The 12,200-nt window shown below is 44.6% G+C and overlaps 1 protein-coding gene across 1 annotated transcript in view; it reads right to left on the bottom strand.

Moving 5' to 3' along the window:
* The window catches only part of Tpd52l1 (TPD52 like 1), a 34,973-nt gene extending 23,552 nt beyond the window's left edge, over nucleotides 1-11,421 (bottom strand). Inside the window, exons 1-3 of the mRNA XM_033763150.1 lie at nucleotides 11,322-11,421; nucleotides 9,882-9,959; nucleotides 3,876-3,991 (exon numbers count right to left, since the gene is read on the bottom strand). Coding sequence (XP_033619041.1) covers nucleotides 3,876-3,991; nucleotides 9,882-9,959; nucleotides 11,322-11,421 — 294 coding nt within the window. The remainder of the gene's footprint in view (nucleotides 1-3,875; nucleotides 3,992-9,881; nucleotides 9,960-11,321) is intronic.
* Between the last annotated feature and the right edge of the window lie 779 nt (nucleotides 11,422-12,200).

Raw genomic sequence — 12,200 nt, 5'->3', positions numbered from 1 at the left:
AAAAAAAAAAAAAAGTGAAAACAGAAGCAAGAAATGAAAACAAAGCTTTTGTACATAGGCGGGGAGGGGGCTTGAGGAGGGACATGGGATGAAATAAAATTCATTTTAAAAAATTAAAAAAATCAAAGGGGCTGGGATGTACAGTGGTATAGTGACCTTAACTTTGACCTTCAGTACCAAGACAGAGAGACAAACAGATGAGAGAGAGAGAGAGAGAGAGAGAGAGAGAGAGAGAATTAGTTGTTTAAAGATTTCCGAAAGGCAGCTGGTAGTGAGATAGAACAATTTTCTGAAATAAAATAGTATTTCTTGATAAATCGATAAGGTTTGTAAAACATACTCTACTTTAAATATCTGCAAATAGAAGCATTTGTTTAAATTGTAAAATGCTGCAAGCTAATTGGGCACCTTCTATGGACAACTGCTGCAGCTGTCAGAGGTAATCTTAGTCTCCCATCCAAGGGACCTTGAAGAATATATCCACAATATGGCCAGAGCACAAATGAAAGCTCAAATTGCATTGAAAGAGGTTTCTTTTTCATAATGTTGAATCCACCCAGGTATGATGGTACATGCTCAGCACTCAGGGAGGTTGAGGCAGGAGATCGCTGCGAATTCAAGGCCTGCCTATGCTACATACTGAGTTCAAGGCCAGCCTGAATTACATCGTGAGACCCTGTCTCAAAAAATCAAAAGAGAAACAAATGCAGAATCCACCTGCCTTTTTTTTCCCCACGGCTGGCTATATTATGCCAAAAGAAGGAGTCTTTGTAGAGCCAGCTCTTGGTACACACACAAAAATATGCTGACTGTGTACGAATGCAGTCACGAGACACCCAGAGTCTCAGGGCCTCTGTGGGAGGACAGCGGGAGGGACAGGGACCTCCAGAGACAGGAGGGGATGAGGTAATCAAGGAGAGGTGTGGCCCAAAGACAGCCGGAGTCCAGAAGCCCCCAGACCCACAGGCTGGCTCTGGGTGGTGTCCACACCTTGTGCCCCGGTCAAGGCTGGCATCAGGGAGGTGGCCTGAAGCATCTGGACTCTTGGGTGGTGGGTGGACCCAGTGGCATCTTTGTGGTGACCAAGGGTCCTAGCAGAGTGTGCGCGGAGAACTGAGCGCCTCCAAGTGTCTGCGGTGTTCTCGGGCCAGGGATCCCAGCCACGTGGCTCTGCGCATCCCTGCCACCAGTAAGGGACTCTGCCGCATACCTGCGTGTGTGTGCGTGTGTGTGCTCCCATGGGTGAGCTTGTGGAACAACAAGGAAAGCAGATTGAGAGAAAGAGCAAGCATAAAGCAGAAGAAGCCTGAGAGAGGCAAAAAGAAACGGAAATAAGATAGAGGAAGAATTGCAAAGAAAGCTCGCTTTGCTCCTCACTGGCCCCAGGACAAAGAGCTGTGCCCAAGAACCGCTGGAAGTCACGATGCACCACCGGAAGTTACTATGCGCCCTTTGGCAGCACGAGGCGCTTTCCTGTCGCGGAAGAACCCGAAAGAAGAGAGAAGGCTTTGAAGGCAGCGCACTCTGAAAGGCGAGCACACCATCCCAGGCCCTTGAACCCAATATCGGAAGTCAGGCTCCAAACAGCTTAGAAATGAAACGTACTGGAAGCTTATTGCTGGCCAGAAAAGAAGATAATTTCTGACAAGGCTTTACTTATGTAGCATTCGTTTAAAACCAATGCTAAGTTTTTCTTGATTATAAAAGTAACCCACGTTCATCATTGGACATTTAGAAAACAGAAAACCACACAAAAGCAAACATGCACTGACAATGGGGGTCCCAGAACCCCGGTGCCCAAACAAATGAAGGCCTCCAGCAGCTGGTCTGTTACAGAGGCCGTGGTGAACAGACTGACACTGAACTCTCCCGGCAGGAGCAAAGTTTGAGAGTAGGGTGTCAGTTTACACCTGCCCGCAGATCTCGGCTTTGGGACATCACTGTTGACATGGATTTGGGGCTGTAAGAAGATGTGTAGTTGCTCTGTCTGCTGAGACTGACTGTGGTCTTGGCAATCTTCTGTGGGTGACCTAGCAGTGGCCGCAGGCACACCCAGCTAGACCCAGAGGCTTGGGTGGAGGCATCATGCTTACTCCAGCCTCTTCCAGTTGTACCAGAAAACAAACAGCTTCTTTATTTCTAAGTAAAATTTTGTGCCAGGCATGATGGTGGACATCTGTAATTCTAGCACGCAGGAAGTTGAGGCAGGAGGTTTGCCATAAGTTCCAGGCCAGCCTGGCTTACACAGTGAGTACAAGGCCAGCCTGGAATACATAGTAAGGCCCCGTCTTGAAAAACCAAACCACACCAGACCAGACCAGACACGACCAGACAATGACAAAAAATAAATAAGATTATTTTAAAGCCAGGCATAGAAAGACAATTATGGCATGAGATCGCTCATTTGAGAAACCTGAAAAAGCTGACCAGTGGAAGTCCAGAATAGGACAGGATTACCAGGGGCAGGGAAGAGACGGAAGACATTGGTCAATGGGCAGATCTGCAGCTTGACAGGAAGAAAAGGATCTGCCGTCCACTTCACAGTGGGGTGACCAGGGTTAGCAGTGTTGTGTTACATATTTCAGAATAACTGAGAGGATTTTCTATGCTGACCACCCTGATTTGATCACCGCCCTGTCTGTGTGCATGGACTCTTCACGCTGTACCCCATAAATATGTGCAGCTGTCATATGTCAATCAAAAATGAAACTTAAAGGGAACTTTATATGACATTATTTTAGGGTGTATCTTATAAAAGAACCAGAAAAGTATTTTTCCTTTTTGCTTCATTTTTTTCTGTGCTAGGGATTGAATCCAGGGCCTGTGTGCTGAGCTACATCCCCTAAGACTTTTTATTTTTTGGTATTTTGAGACAGGTCTTGTTAAGTCCCCAGGTTTCCCCAGCTGGGCCTGAACCTGAGATTGTTCTGCGCCAGCCTCCCTGAGCGCCGGGTTCTGGGTGTGCGTCACCACGCCCGGCTGCGTTTGAAGATGAGAGCAGGCAGAAGGCCGTGCGTGGAGCCCCAGGCTGCGTCCCAAGCCTGTGGAAAGGGCAGAGCAGAAAGGCAGAGCCCTGCTTCTGGTGGGAACAGTGGAGGAACGAGCGGGCGCCCGCGGGGAGCAGGTGCTGCAGACTCAGCTGAGCCCCACGGCACCACGTGGAGCAGATGAAGCTTCAGTTGAGTACGGTTTTCACTTTGTCCGCCAGAGCCTTGTCCTAATGCACAACAGTCAGCTTCCATGGTTAATTTTTCATTAAAAGAAAATCACTTCAAAGAACTTATTCAGCTAAGTTGTTTACCTAAAAGAAGAGTCGTTCTTTTCTGTGTGTGTGTGGGGGGGTGTTTAGTGCTGGGGATTGAACTTAGGGAGCACTGAGCTGCATACATCCTCAGTCCGCTTCATTTTTTAAATTTTGAGACAGAGCTGCCTCATTCAATTGCCTAGGATGGCCTTGAATTTGGGATCCTCCTGCCTCAGCCTCCCAAGCAATTGGGATTACAGGTATGTGTCACATGCCTGGCAAGACTCCTTTTAAAAAGGTCCTTGCATGTATGCCATGTTTTTAAACAAATTCCATCAGGTTTGTAAATGATTTATCTGTCCTATAGTATTCTGATACTACAAAGAGTGTGTTACCACATGGTTATTGATTAAGCAGCACAAATATTCATTTTACCACTGTGACTAACAGGTAGTGAGCAGTTAGTATTGCAAAAATACTCTGAAAAAAATGAATCATCTTGCAATGTATTCATTTATTGCATTTTATTATGTGAAAGACAACATAATTGCAATACAGGACCTGTGTCAAGCTAGCAGTAACACTCGAGGTCCAAAGACAGAAACAGCAGCAAGAAGAGTACTGAACATACCTGAACTAATTCTGCCTTTAACGCCTCCCTCTCCTCCTCGGAGAGCACGCTAGGGAAGTCAGCGCTGGCTACTGCGTCCTCATCTGTTCCTTGCAGCGGCTCTGTCTCCAGCAGACCTTAGGAGAATCGATAACACATAATGCTTGGTGGGTTGGGGTGAAGCTTCGCCCTGGTGGCTGTGCCATCTTCCCTGGGGATGGGAGGAGCTCACTGCTGGGCCTGTGCAGGGGGAGGCCAGGCCTGGGTCTGTCTCCTCCCTCCTCCCTTCCCTTCTAGCCCTGTTTCCTGCTCTGCTGCCAGGCCGCCAAGATCTGAGCAGCTCTGCTCAGCCACACTCTTCCACCACAGCACCTCTGCCACAGAACCAGTGACCGTGGATTGAAACCGTGAGCAAATTCAACCTCTCAGCCTCTAGGTTGTGGGTATCAGACACTGTGTCCAGCAATGGGAAAGCTGAGCAATGCACAGTTCTAAAGTGACTTTAGCCAGCTTTTGTCACATAGCCTGGAGGACTAAATGCTCTGAGTCTCCGACTGAAAGACAACTCAAAATTCCAGAAAAGAAAAGAAAAACAACTTACTGAATGGGAGAAAGCAAAGAACACTCAGAAGCCAAGGAAGAACCTGGAGATATAAATAAGCCCAGCTTTCCTGGATGGTGACCTGCGTCCAGAGTTACTTGCTTCTCACTGGTTCTTGGGGTTCAGAGGGCAGAGAGCAAAGCCCATGGCTGCCCACAGGGAAGAGTGCAGTGGAGACCCCTGTGTAATCTGTGTCCCACTGGCTGTGCCCCGAGAGTAAGGTGAACTGGAAATAGACGCGTGGGCTCCTCACCGGCATCTGTAAGGCAGGTCGCCTCTCGACACCAGCTCTGAAAGGACGGGAAAGACTCTCAAGACCAGAGCCCAAGTGAGACCGGAAGTGATCCATCAGCTGACTGCACACTCTGAGAGTGGACTGGGCTCTGGGAATGTGAGGATTTAAAACAGGAAGACTCTTCCCCTTTGCAGGGTAAGACTGGGAGCCTGGAGCAGCTCGGGAGAAGTACTGTGGATAACCATCCTGGCAGATGGGAAGGCTGGAAGTGCCTGGGTTCTTGACACCACCCCAGTGCCACAAATCTACACTGTTATTGGCTGGATCCTCTGCGGTGCCCTATGAACCTATCCAGACCCATCACGCCCTGGGCAGGACCCGGCCTCTGAGACTCCCTGTGGTTCAGTAACCCTGGTTCCCTCGGGCCATTCTCTGGGCTCATTAGGCTACTTCTGTCCCTGAGAGCTCAGAGTCCCTGTCTTCCCTTGAGTCAATCCTAACCCTTTCCACCTCCCAGATCCCGGATTCCAGTCAAAGCAGGCCCAGAAGCATGAACTCCACTAGAAGCCGGCCAAGTAATGTCCAGTGGCCATTTTTGTTTCCAGAATTCATTTTTCATACTGTTGCTGCGAAAGGCTTTTCTCCCAGCTAGCCACATGAACAACTCCCTCCGTGCTGAGCTTCTCATCCAGATGCTACCTCCTTGTGAAGACTACGCTGGCCTCTCCGCTTGGACGGTCATCAGCTTCTGTCCCCACACCAGCTCTGACGCGGTCATAGAATGTTCGATTTTTATGGCTCCTCCTTGAGTACTGGATTGCTTTTCACTGTGCATCTTACCATATTGAACTTCTTGCAAGTTCCTTACAGAGTCAAACTCTTATTTTGGTTGTGTCTGACACACAGATGGTATTCAATAAATGTTGAATGAAGATTAAAAACAATAACTACATTGTGACGTGAGAAAAGTGCCCCCTAACCTAAAAACCTGAAGTTCGAGGAGAGGGCCCCTTGGTGTCTGGCTGACTCATGGGCCTGGGCCTCCAGGGCCAAGCACTTGTGGAAATTCCATTTATGACCTGATTTTTGACAGAGCTGGCACTTGCACATCTGTGGAGAAAGGAAGGCCTTCTAATAAAACGCCCTCCAATAAACAGCTGTATATAGTAAAAATCATTCCAACAACCTCATACCATGCACTGGGACAAAGCCAGGAGCATTTTAGAAGACAGCCCAGTTTATATTCACGAACCTCTGGGTGGAAGGGCCAGCTTAAGACACAAAATGGCAGACCGTGGGAAGAAGGGTGGGTAGGTGAAGAGTGTCTCTCCCTCAGGCAAGGAAAGTGAGGACAAGCCACCAACGGGAAGGTATCTGTCACGTCAATTATCAATGATTTCTTCCTGGAATATATGGAATTTCTACAACCAACTTTAAAAACAGAAATAATTCCACAGAAAAATGAGTAAAAAGATCCAAACAGATTCTCTGTAGGAAAAAAAAAAATCACAAACGGTTAAAGAGAATCTGCCCAACTTCACTGATATCCAGGGAAACACAAATGGACTCGTTTCTCGCTCACTGCAAATGAAAAGCTTTGAGCTGACATCATTAAAATGTTGGCAACTATACGGCGGACCCAGAGACGTTCATACACTGCTATCAAGAATATGATTTTAAACATTTGGAAAACTAATTTAGCATTATCTGTTAAAGCTGGGCGCAGACGTGAACTTTCACACACCCTACAAGGCAACAGTTCCACACCTAGTGTTTTCTCAGGATTTCCCATGTGAGCATCAGATATTGCACATGAGGGCCGGAGGATGCTAACAAAACCTTTCATAACAACAATAAACCGAAAGTCACACACAGGCCCACACACAGGCACGGCTCACATACAGTGTGGTGCATTCACCAGACAGAGGCTTTCAACAGCTAAATGAGTGGACAACAAGTACGGACACCACATGATGTAACTCGGAAATAAGACACTGAAAGAAACGTGCAAGTTAAGATCGATAAAGTATAATTCCACATACAAGAAGCCCCAAATATACAAACTAAGCAAAAGGCTGCTTAGGAAAAAAATCTAAAGAAAAACGAGGCAATGATACAAAATACAGAACCATGGCTTTCTCTGAGGAAGGGGGTGGGAATAGGAGGGGGACCCTAAAGGGACCACAGTAGGATTCATTTCTATGCCATGTTTATGCTGAATTGCTGAGCATGGACATTTTCTGCACTTTACCCTTACCTTGTAAGGATTCTTTTCTTTTTTAATATTTATTATTTAATAAAACAATTTGCTATGGTGTTTTGTCTCAGCAACAAATAGTAACTCAGACACAAATAAAATGGATTTTTCTAAAGTCAAAAGAGAAAGGTAACACATGTGATATTTATACACAATGGAGTACTACCCTGAAGAAGGATAAAGCTGAGCCATTTGTCGGGAAATGGATGCTCCCTGAGACCATGTTATATGAAATAAATTTGACACAAGCTTAAATATTGTATTCTTTTTTAAATGGCAGAAGCCCAAAGTATTAATGATTTAACAGCAAAATAAAAGGTAGATAAGAGGATACAGGGAGAGAGATCTTTTGAAAAGGGGAAAGGGATCCAGAGACGAAGGGAAGAAGGGCAGGGAAGATGATTTAAAAGTGTCAGTGCACACACAACTCCCCGCAAGGAGTGGGATCACTGTGTACTGCAAATGTGTACTGATAGCAATTTTTAAAATTAAAATAAATCTTATAAAAGCAAGACATTATGTCCCAAGTCGACAGGTTCTCCTAATGCCCCACCCCAAGTCCTTCCAATGCACATCTTTCTGAGTCAGCAATGGCCATCAGTGCCCATGTCCCTGCAACACACACACACACACACACACACACACACACACACACACACACACACACCAGTCCAAGGTCACCATATCCCTAGAACCTCACAGGCCAGTTTCAATGCTAAGTAACTTTCTTCTGCATAGCTAATACCTGTTCATTGTAAAAACAAATTTTTAACCACTATTAATTAACTGGTCTTCCTTTCAGGTATTTCTTCTACGTATTAGTGTATTTTCTGGTATACATGTACGGCATTTACCACTGCAAACCTGGTTTATTTATGCAATAGGCTATTAAGAATAGCCTCTTGTGTTTAAGGTACATATCTACCTTTACATATTTTTGATGAGTTGCAGAATTTCACCTCATACATTGTTGATAATTTATCTTGCTTGCTGGGAAGCTGCAATGATCATCTCTTAAGTCAGTAGGCAAAAAGTTGGTGATTTCTTGTACATTAAATTATTCACAGCATATGGACATTTTGAAACCTACTGCTAAGTAGACCCAGAAAGACTGTACTGGTTCTGTGCAAATACCACCAACCCATAGCACTACAAATGGAAGAAAATAGGGAATAGACTCACAATACAATGTACCTCGGTAATCTTTAAAGGGAGAAATATTATCTTTTATTTCTGTAGTAAGTATGGTTTACATTGGCCAGTGTATTTTTAGTCACTGTTTTAGAATAACTGCTTAAACCAGGAATCAGCAGCAATTTCAGCTTAGCTCAGAATATAAAGCCACCCTTGCATTGGGGTTGAAAGAGAGCCTCGGTCTTCTCTCCAACTAAGTCTTGCCCAAGGACTTCAAGTATTGTCCACACTTAACTAAAACCCAAAGTATTAGCTTTCCCTGAAGAAGATACAGTCCAGGATAGAGACAAAAGTTCTAGGTACTCAGACTTTGCAAGATATCAAACAGCTGTAGTAAATTTAGAGTAAACTCTAGAAAGCACATCATATTCAAAATCCTATATAGATTATAATACTTGAATGGGGACCCTTTAGTACTCAGCTGAGGGGAGGTTTGTAGATCAGAAATAAAATGAAGCAATCTGCACTGGTGTTCGGCTCCTATCTGTCCCACATCCCACTCTTGGAGACCTCAAGCAGCTTTCAAAATTTCCCTGCCCGGAAGCAGCCCTTTGAGAAGACTGCCCAGACTAGGCTGCTGATCAGTCCAGGTCTCAGTTCCTCCTCTTCTTGTTCAACTTATGTGTGTATTCCTTTGCTCCACCCTGTCCCCTAGAGGGACCTCAATGGAGGAGTTCAGCACAAGCACCTCATTAACACAAACAGCATGAAAACAAAGCCTGCTGTGTTTGGCAGAAAATGTTAGGTTCATTGGTTAGGTAAGCAGTCATCAGATTATGAGGACAAACGTAATCACTGAATCCAGGTGTAGGTAAGAAGAGGAGTTGGATAAAAAAGGTGATTAACCAGTGAAGCTGGGTCAAATCAGGGAAAAAAGGAAAATGAAAAAGGTACCAAGTAAAAGACTATAATGTGAAAAAGACAGTAAGTATACAATTACCTAGTTACCATGGAAGCAAATGTTGAAGAAGAGTAATAACATTTTTTTTTAAAGAAAGCAATTATCAACGAGCAAAATTTGCTCAGGAATCAATCACAATTTTTAGCAGATGCCATCACATTATGAGTCAACTTCATGGTCTTCGTTCTCTCTTCTAAAGGGGCAAAATGCACCTCCCGAAGTCAGACACAGAGCGAAAAACAAAACAAAACAAAACAAAAAAACACTGAAATGAAAGTTCGATCTGAATTCTAGCTGTGGTTTAGCTACGAACTAGCAGAGAACGGTTGCCCTGAGTCATCACATCTGTAACATGAAGACCTTACAGGACTGTCAGTGAGACTCAGTGCCATTGAGCCAGGTGATGTAGATAAAAATGCTACACAGATTTTAAATTTCCATACAAACGATAGCAACCTACTGGTGAAATTGGGAGCAGCAAGTCATCATTCTAATAAATATTAACGTGCTCTATTTTCTTTTGCTTTCCCCAGAATGTAATATGCTTCTTCGTGGTCTGAGGCATCTGACTACCTGAAAGAAAAAAAAAGTAGTAAAAAAAAGAAAGCAGTAGAAGAAAAATAAGAAAGAAGTAAAAGAAACACAAGGAAATGGGTAATATTTCAATTCCTGGCATTTAAAATTGGATTTGCTAGCAACACGACAGCTTTGCAATACAGGCAGTTTTCTAGGAGGTGCTGTCCTGCACATCTTTCTTTCCCTCGTGGCAGATCAAAAGCTAAGCCCTGGATGGCCAGCCCAAGTGATTCCTCTTAGAGACTCAGTGCACCAGGACTTACCGGAGCTGTGTGTACCTTCTGTCTGTCCCTGGGAGGTGGAGCAAACAAAAGCAGGGAAAGAACAGAGGGCAGAGAGACCTCAAGATGCGTATGTCCAACCCTCTGCTTTGGTCTTCAGCTGGACAAGGAGGTAGTGTGTCCGATTATGGAGAAACCTGCTGCTGGAGCTTCTGCAGGCTCGGTTGTTCCTGCAGATCCATGCTCTCCCCTGCTCTGAGACTGAACTAAGGATGGCGTCAATGCCATTCCCTTGGGCATCTGCTCCTTTCCACTGGCCAAAGGGGCGCCCCCAGGGCCTTGAAGGGCAGAGGAGCATGGGGAATGCACATGACTGAACACCTCCCACTCTACCAGACTGCATTTGGCAGCTTCGGCTTTTAGCAGCCACTGGCCACAGCTTCATCTACTAGAGCTTGGCTCTTGTCCATTTCTAAGAACCCCACCCTCTCCTCCAGCCTGGGGATTGGGTTGACTTCCTATTGCTGTTACTCCCATGTGTTCCAATGCCCAGAACCCTACCTACTCAGCGTTTCACCCTGTGCTTGTTTCCTGGTCCCTGCCCCAGAGATTAGGTAGGAGACACCTTGCCGCGCCCATGTTACCCTGGTGCACAGTTGTCATAACACAACATACTTGGCTGGTGCAGGGCAGGTGGGCGGCTCAACTCTTCCCCTTTAGACCCTAACTCACTCTCCTACAGCCAGCTAGCCATAGATGGGGTCCAGAACCTTCCAGGATCCAGGGAGAAAGTTGCTGCTCGAGTAAGGCATTGGTAACCCTAAAGCAGCAGCTGGGGGTTTTAGCAGAGCTCTGGATGGAGGAGGTAAGGAGATCTCCAAGCAGGAGAAGCAAGGCAAGGCTGAACCAGCTCGGAGAGTCTTCCAGGCCCACCATCACTGAAGGAGACAAGATTGTGACTGACAGCTATAGAAACCCTTAGCACCAGAGGTCACCTATCCTATTCTTTTCTAAAATGTGTCTTTGGAGGGGAGTGAGTGTGTTTAACAATGGTTATTTTATACTAAAGTACACATTTAAGTGTGTTACAAAGACAATCATGATGATTGTCAAACTAAAGTATTATGTGTGGCTCCTGTTTTAAAGTTTTTTGTTAATATTCTATAGGAATCCAACTGCTAGAACAACCATGACTGATAAAAATAACCATCCTTTAACTATATTTTAGATTCCATGATGCTTACTATCCAGGTAAAACTATAACAGTTAAGTTCATTTCTCCTATTGCAATGCTAATGATATCTATCTTCTCTTCTGGGTTTTCAACCACTAAAATTCAGAGACCAGAACTAGAAAGGTAACAGGGCTAAGAAGACAGCTCTGGCCCTCCAAGGTCAACAAAGATCCAGGGCATGAGGGAACCTTCTCTACAATATCCTGCATTTTTGGGAAGTCACCCAGCCTCCTGAGCAGAGAGATTGCCGGACACCGAAATAACAATTGCAGTGTGCCAAACGAGGGTCACCTGGAGGGAAAAATCTCCCGTGCTTTCACAGAAAGCAACATGGCCAAGCAAGGCCATGACGTAACCTGATGGCTGAAAGTGACAGGAGCTGAGGGCCTCTCTACATTGTTCCAAGGTATTGCCTGGGGAGCCCTGATTGACCTTGATAGACAGCAAAAGGTTAAGGTTATTTAATATAGGTTTCATTGAAACTTGGTCTTAAACACCCAGTAGAAAATTAAGGATAAATAAAATCAAGACCACAGTAATATAGCTACATTTAGAAAGAGGCTCCAATTGATGACCCCGTCTGATAGCTTGCAGATACACTGATCACTGACCACTGTTATGGGCCATTAGATAAAACCGTGGCAAAATTTATATGAACTCAATAGTTTAAAAAAATTTTTAGCTCAACTTATTTTTGAAATTATTGACGTTTTAGTCTTTTTACAGCTACAATTAAAATTATAACAAAATATCGGACTTGTAGATAACCTCCATTAGTGGAAGGTCTACAGGTGAACAAGTTGCATTCACTATTTTAGTCTCCTAAAAACAGTTTATAAACAGCTCTTTCCCCAAACTACCTTTTTATTTTAGTGCTTCTATCTTGACTATATGTGCTGTAATTTCTTTAAAATTTTTATTTATTCTTGCTTATGGACTGCCAAACTCAAAGTGACCATACAGATAATATTAACAACAAATATGCTAGATTTTTTTAAAACCCAAATCCACCAGATTGACCTTATAAAGAGAGTTTATGATTACTAAATTGCCACATGGTTTTTATTTAAGGGTTAAATTAGCTCTCTAGAAGGGGCCCCTGACTGCAGTTTTCCTTACATTGACCC

Source organism: Fukomys damarensis, unplaced genomic scaffold (assembly GCF_012274545.1).
Source record: "Fukomys damarensis isolate Sample0158 unplaced genomic scaffold, DMR_v1.0_HiC HiC_scaffold_14, whole genome shotgun sequence".
Taxonomy (NCBI): Eukaryota; Metazoa; Chordata; class Mammalia; order Rodentia; family Bathyergidae; genus Fukomys; species Fukomys damarensis.
Note: the sequence above shows the minus strand (reverse complement) of the source record. Positions and strands in the feature narration are given on the sequence as shown.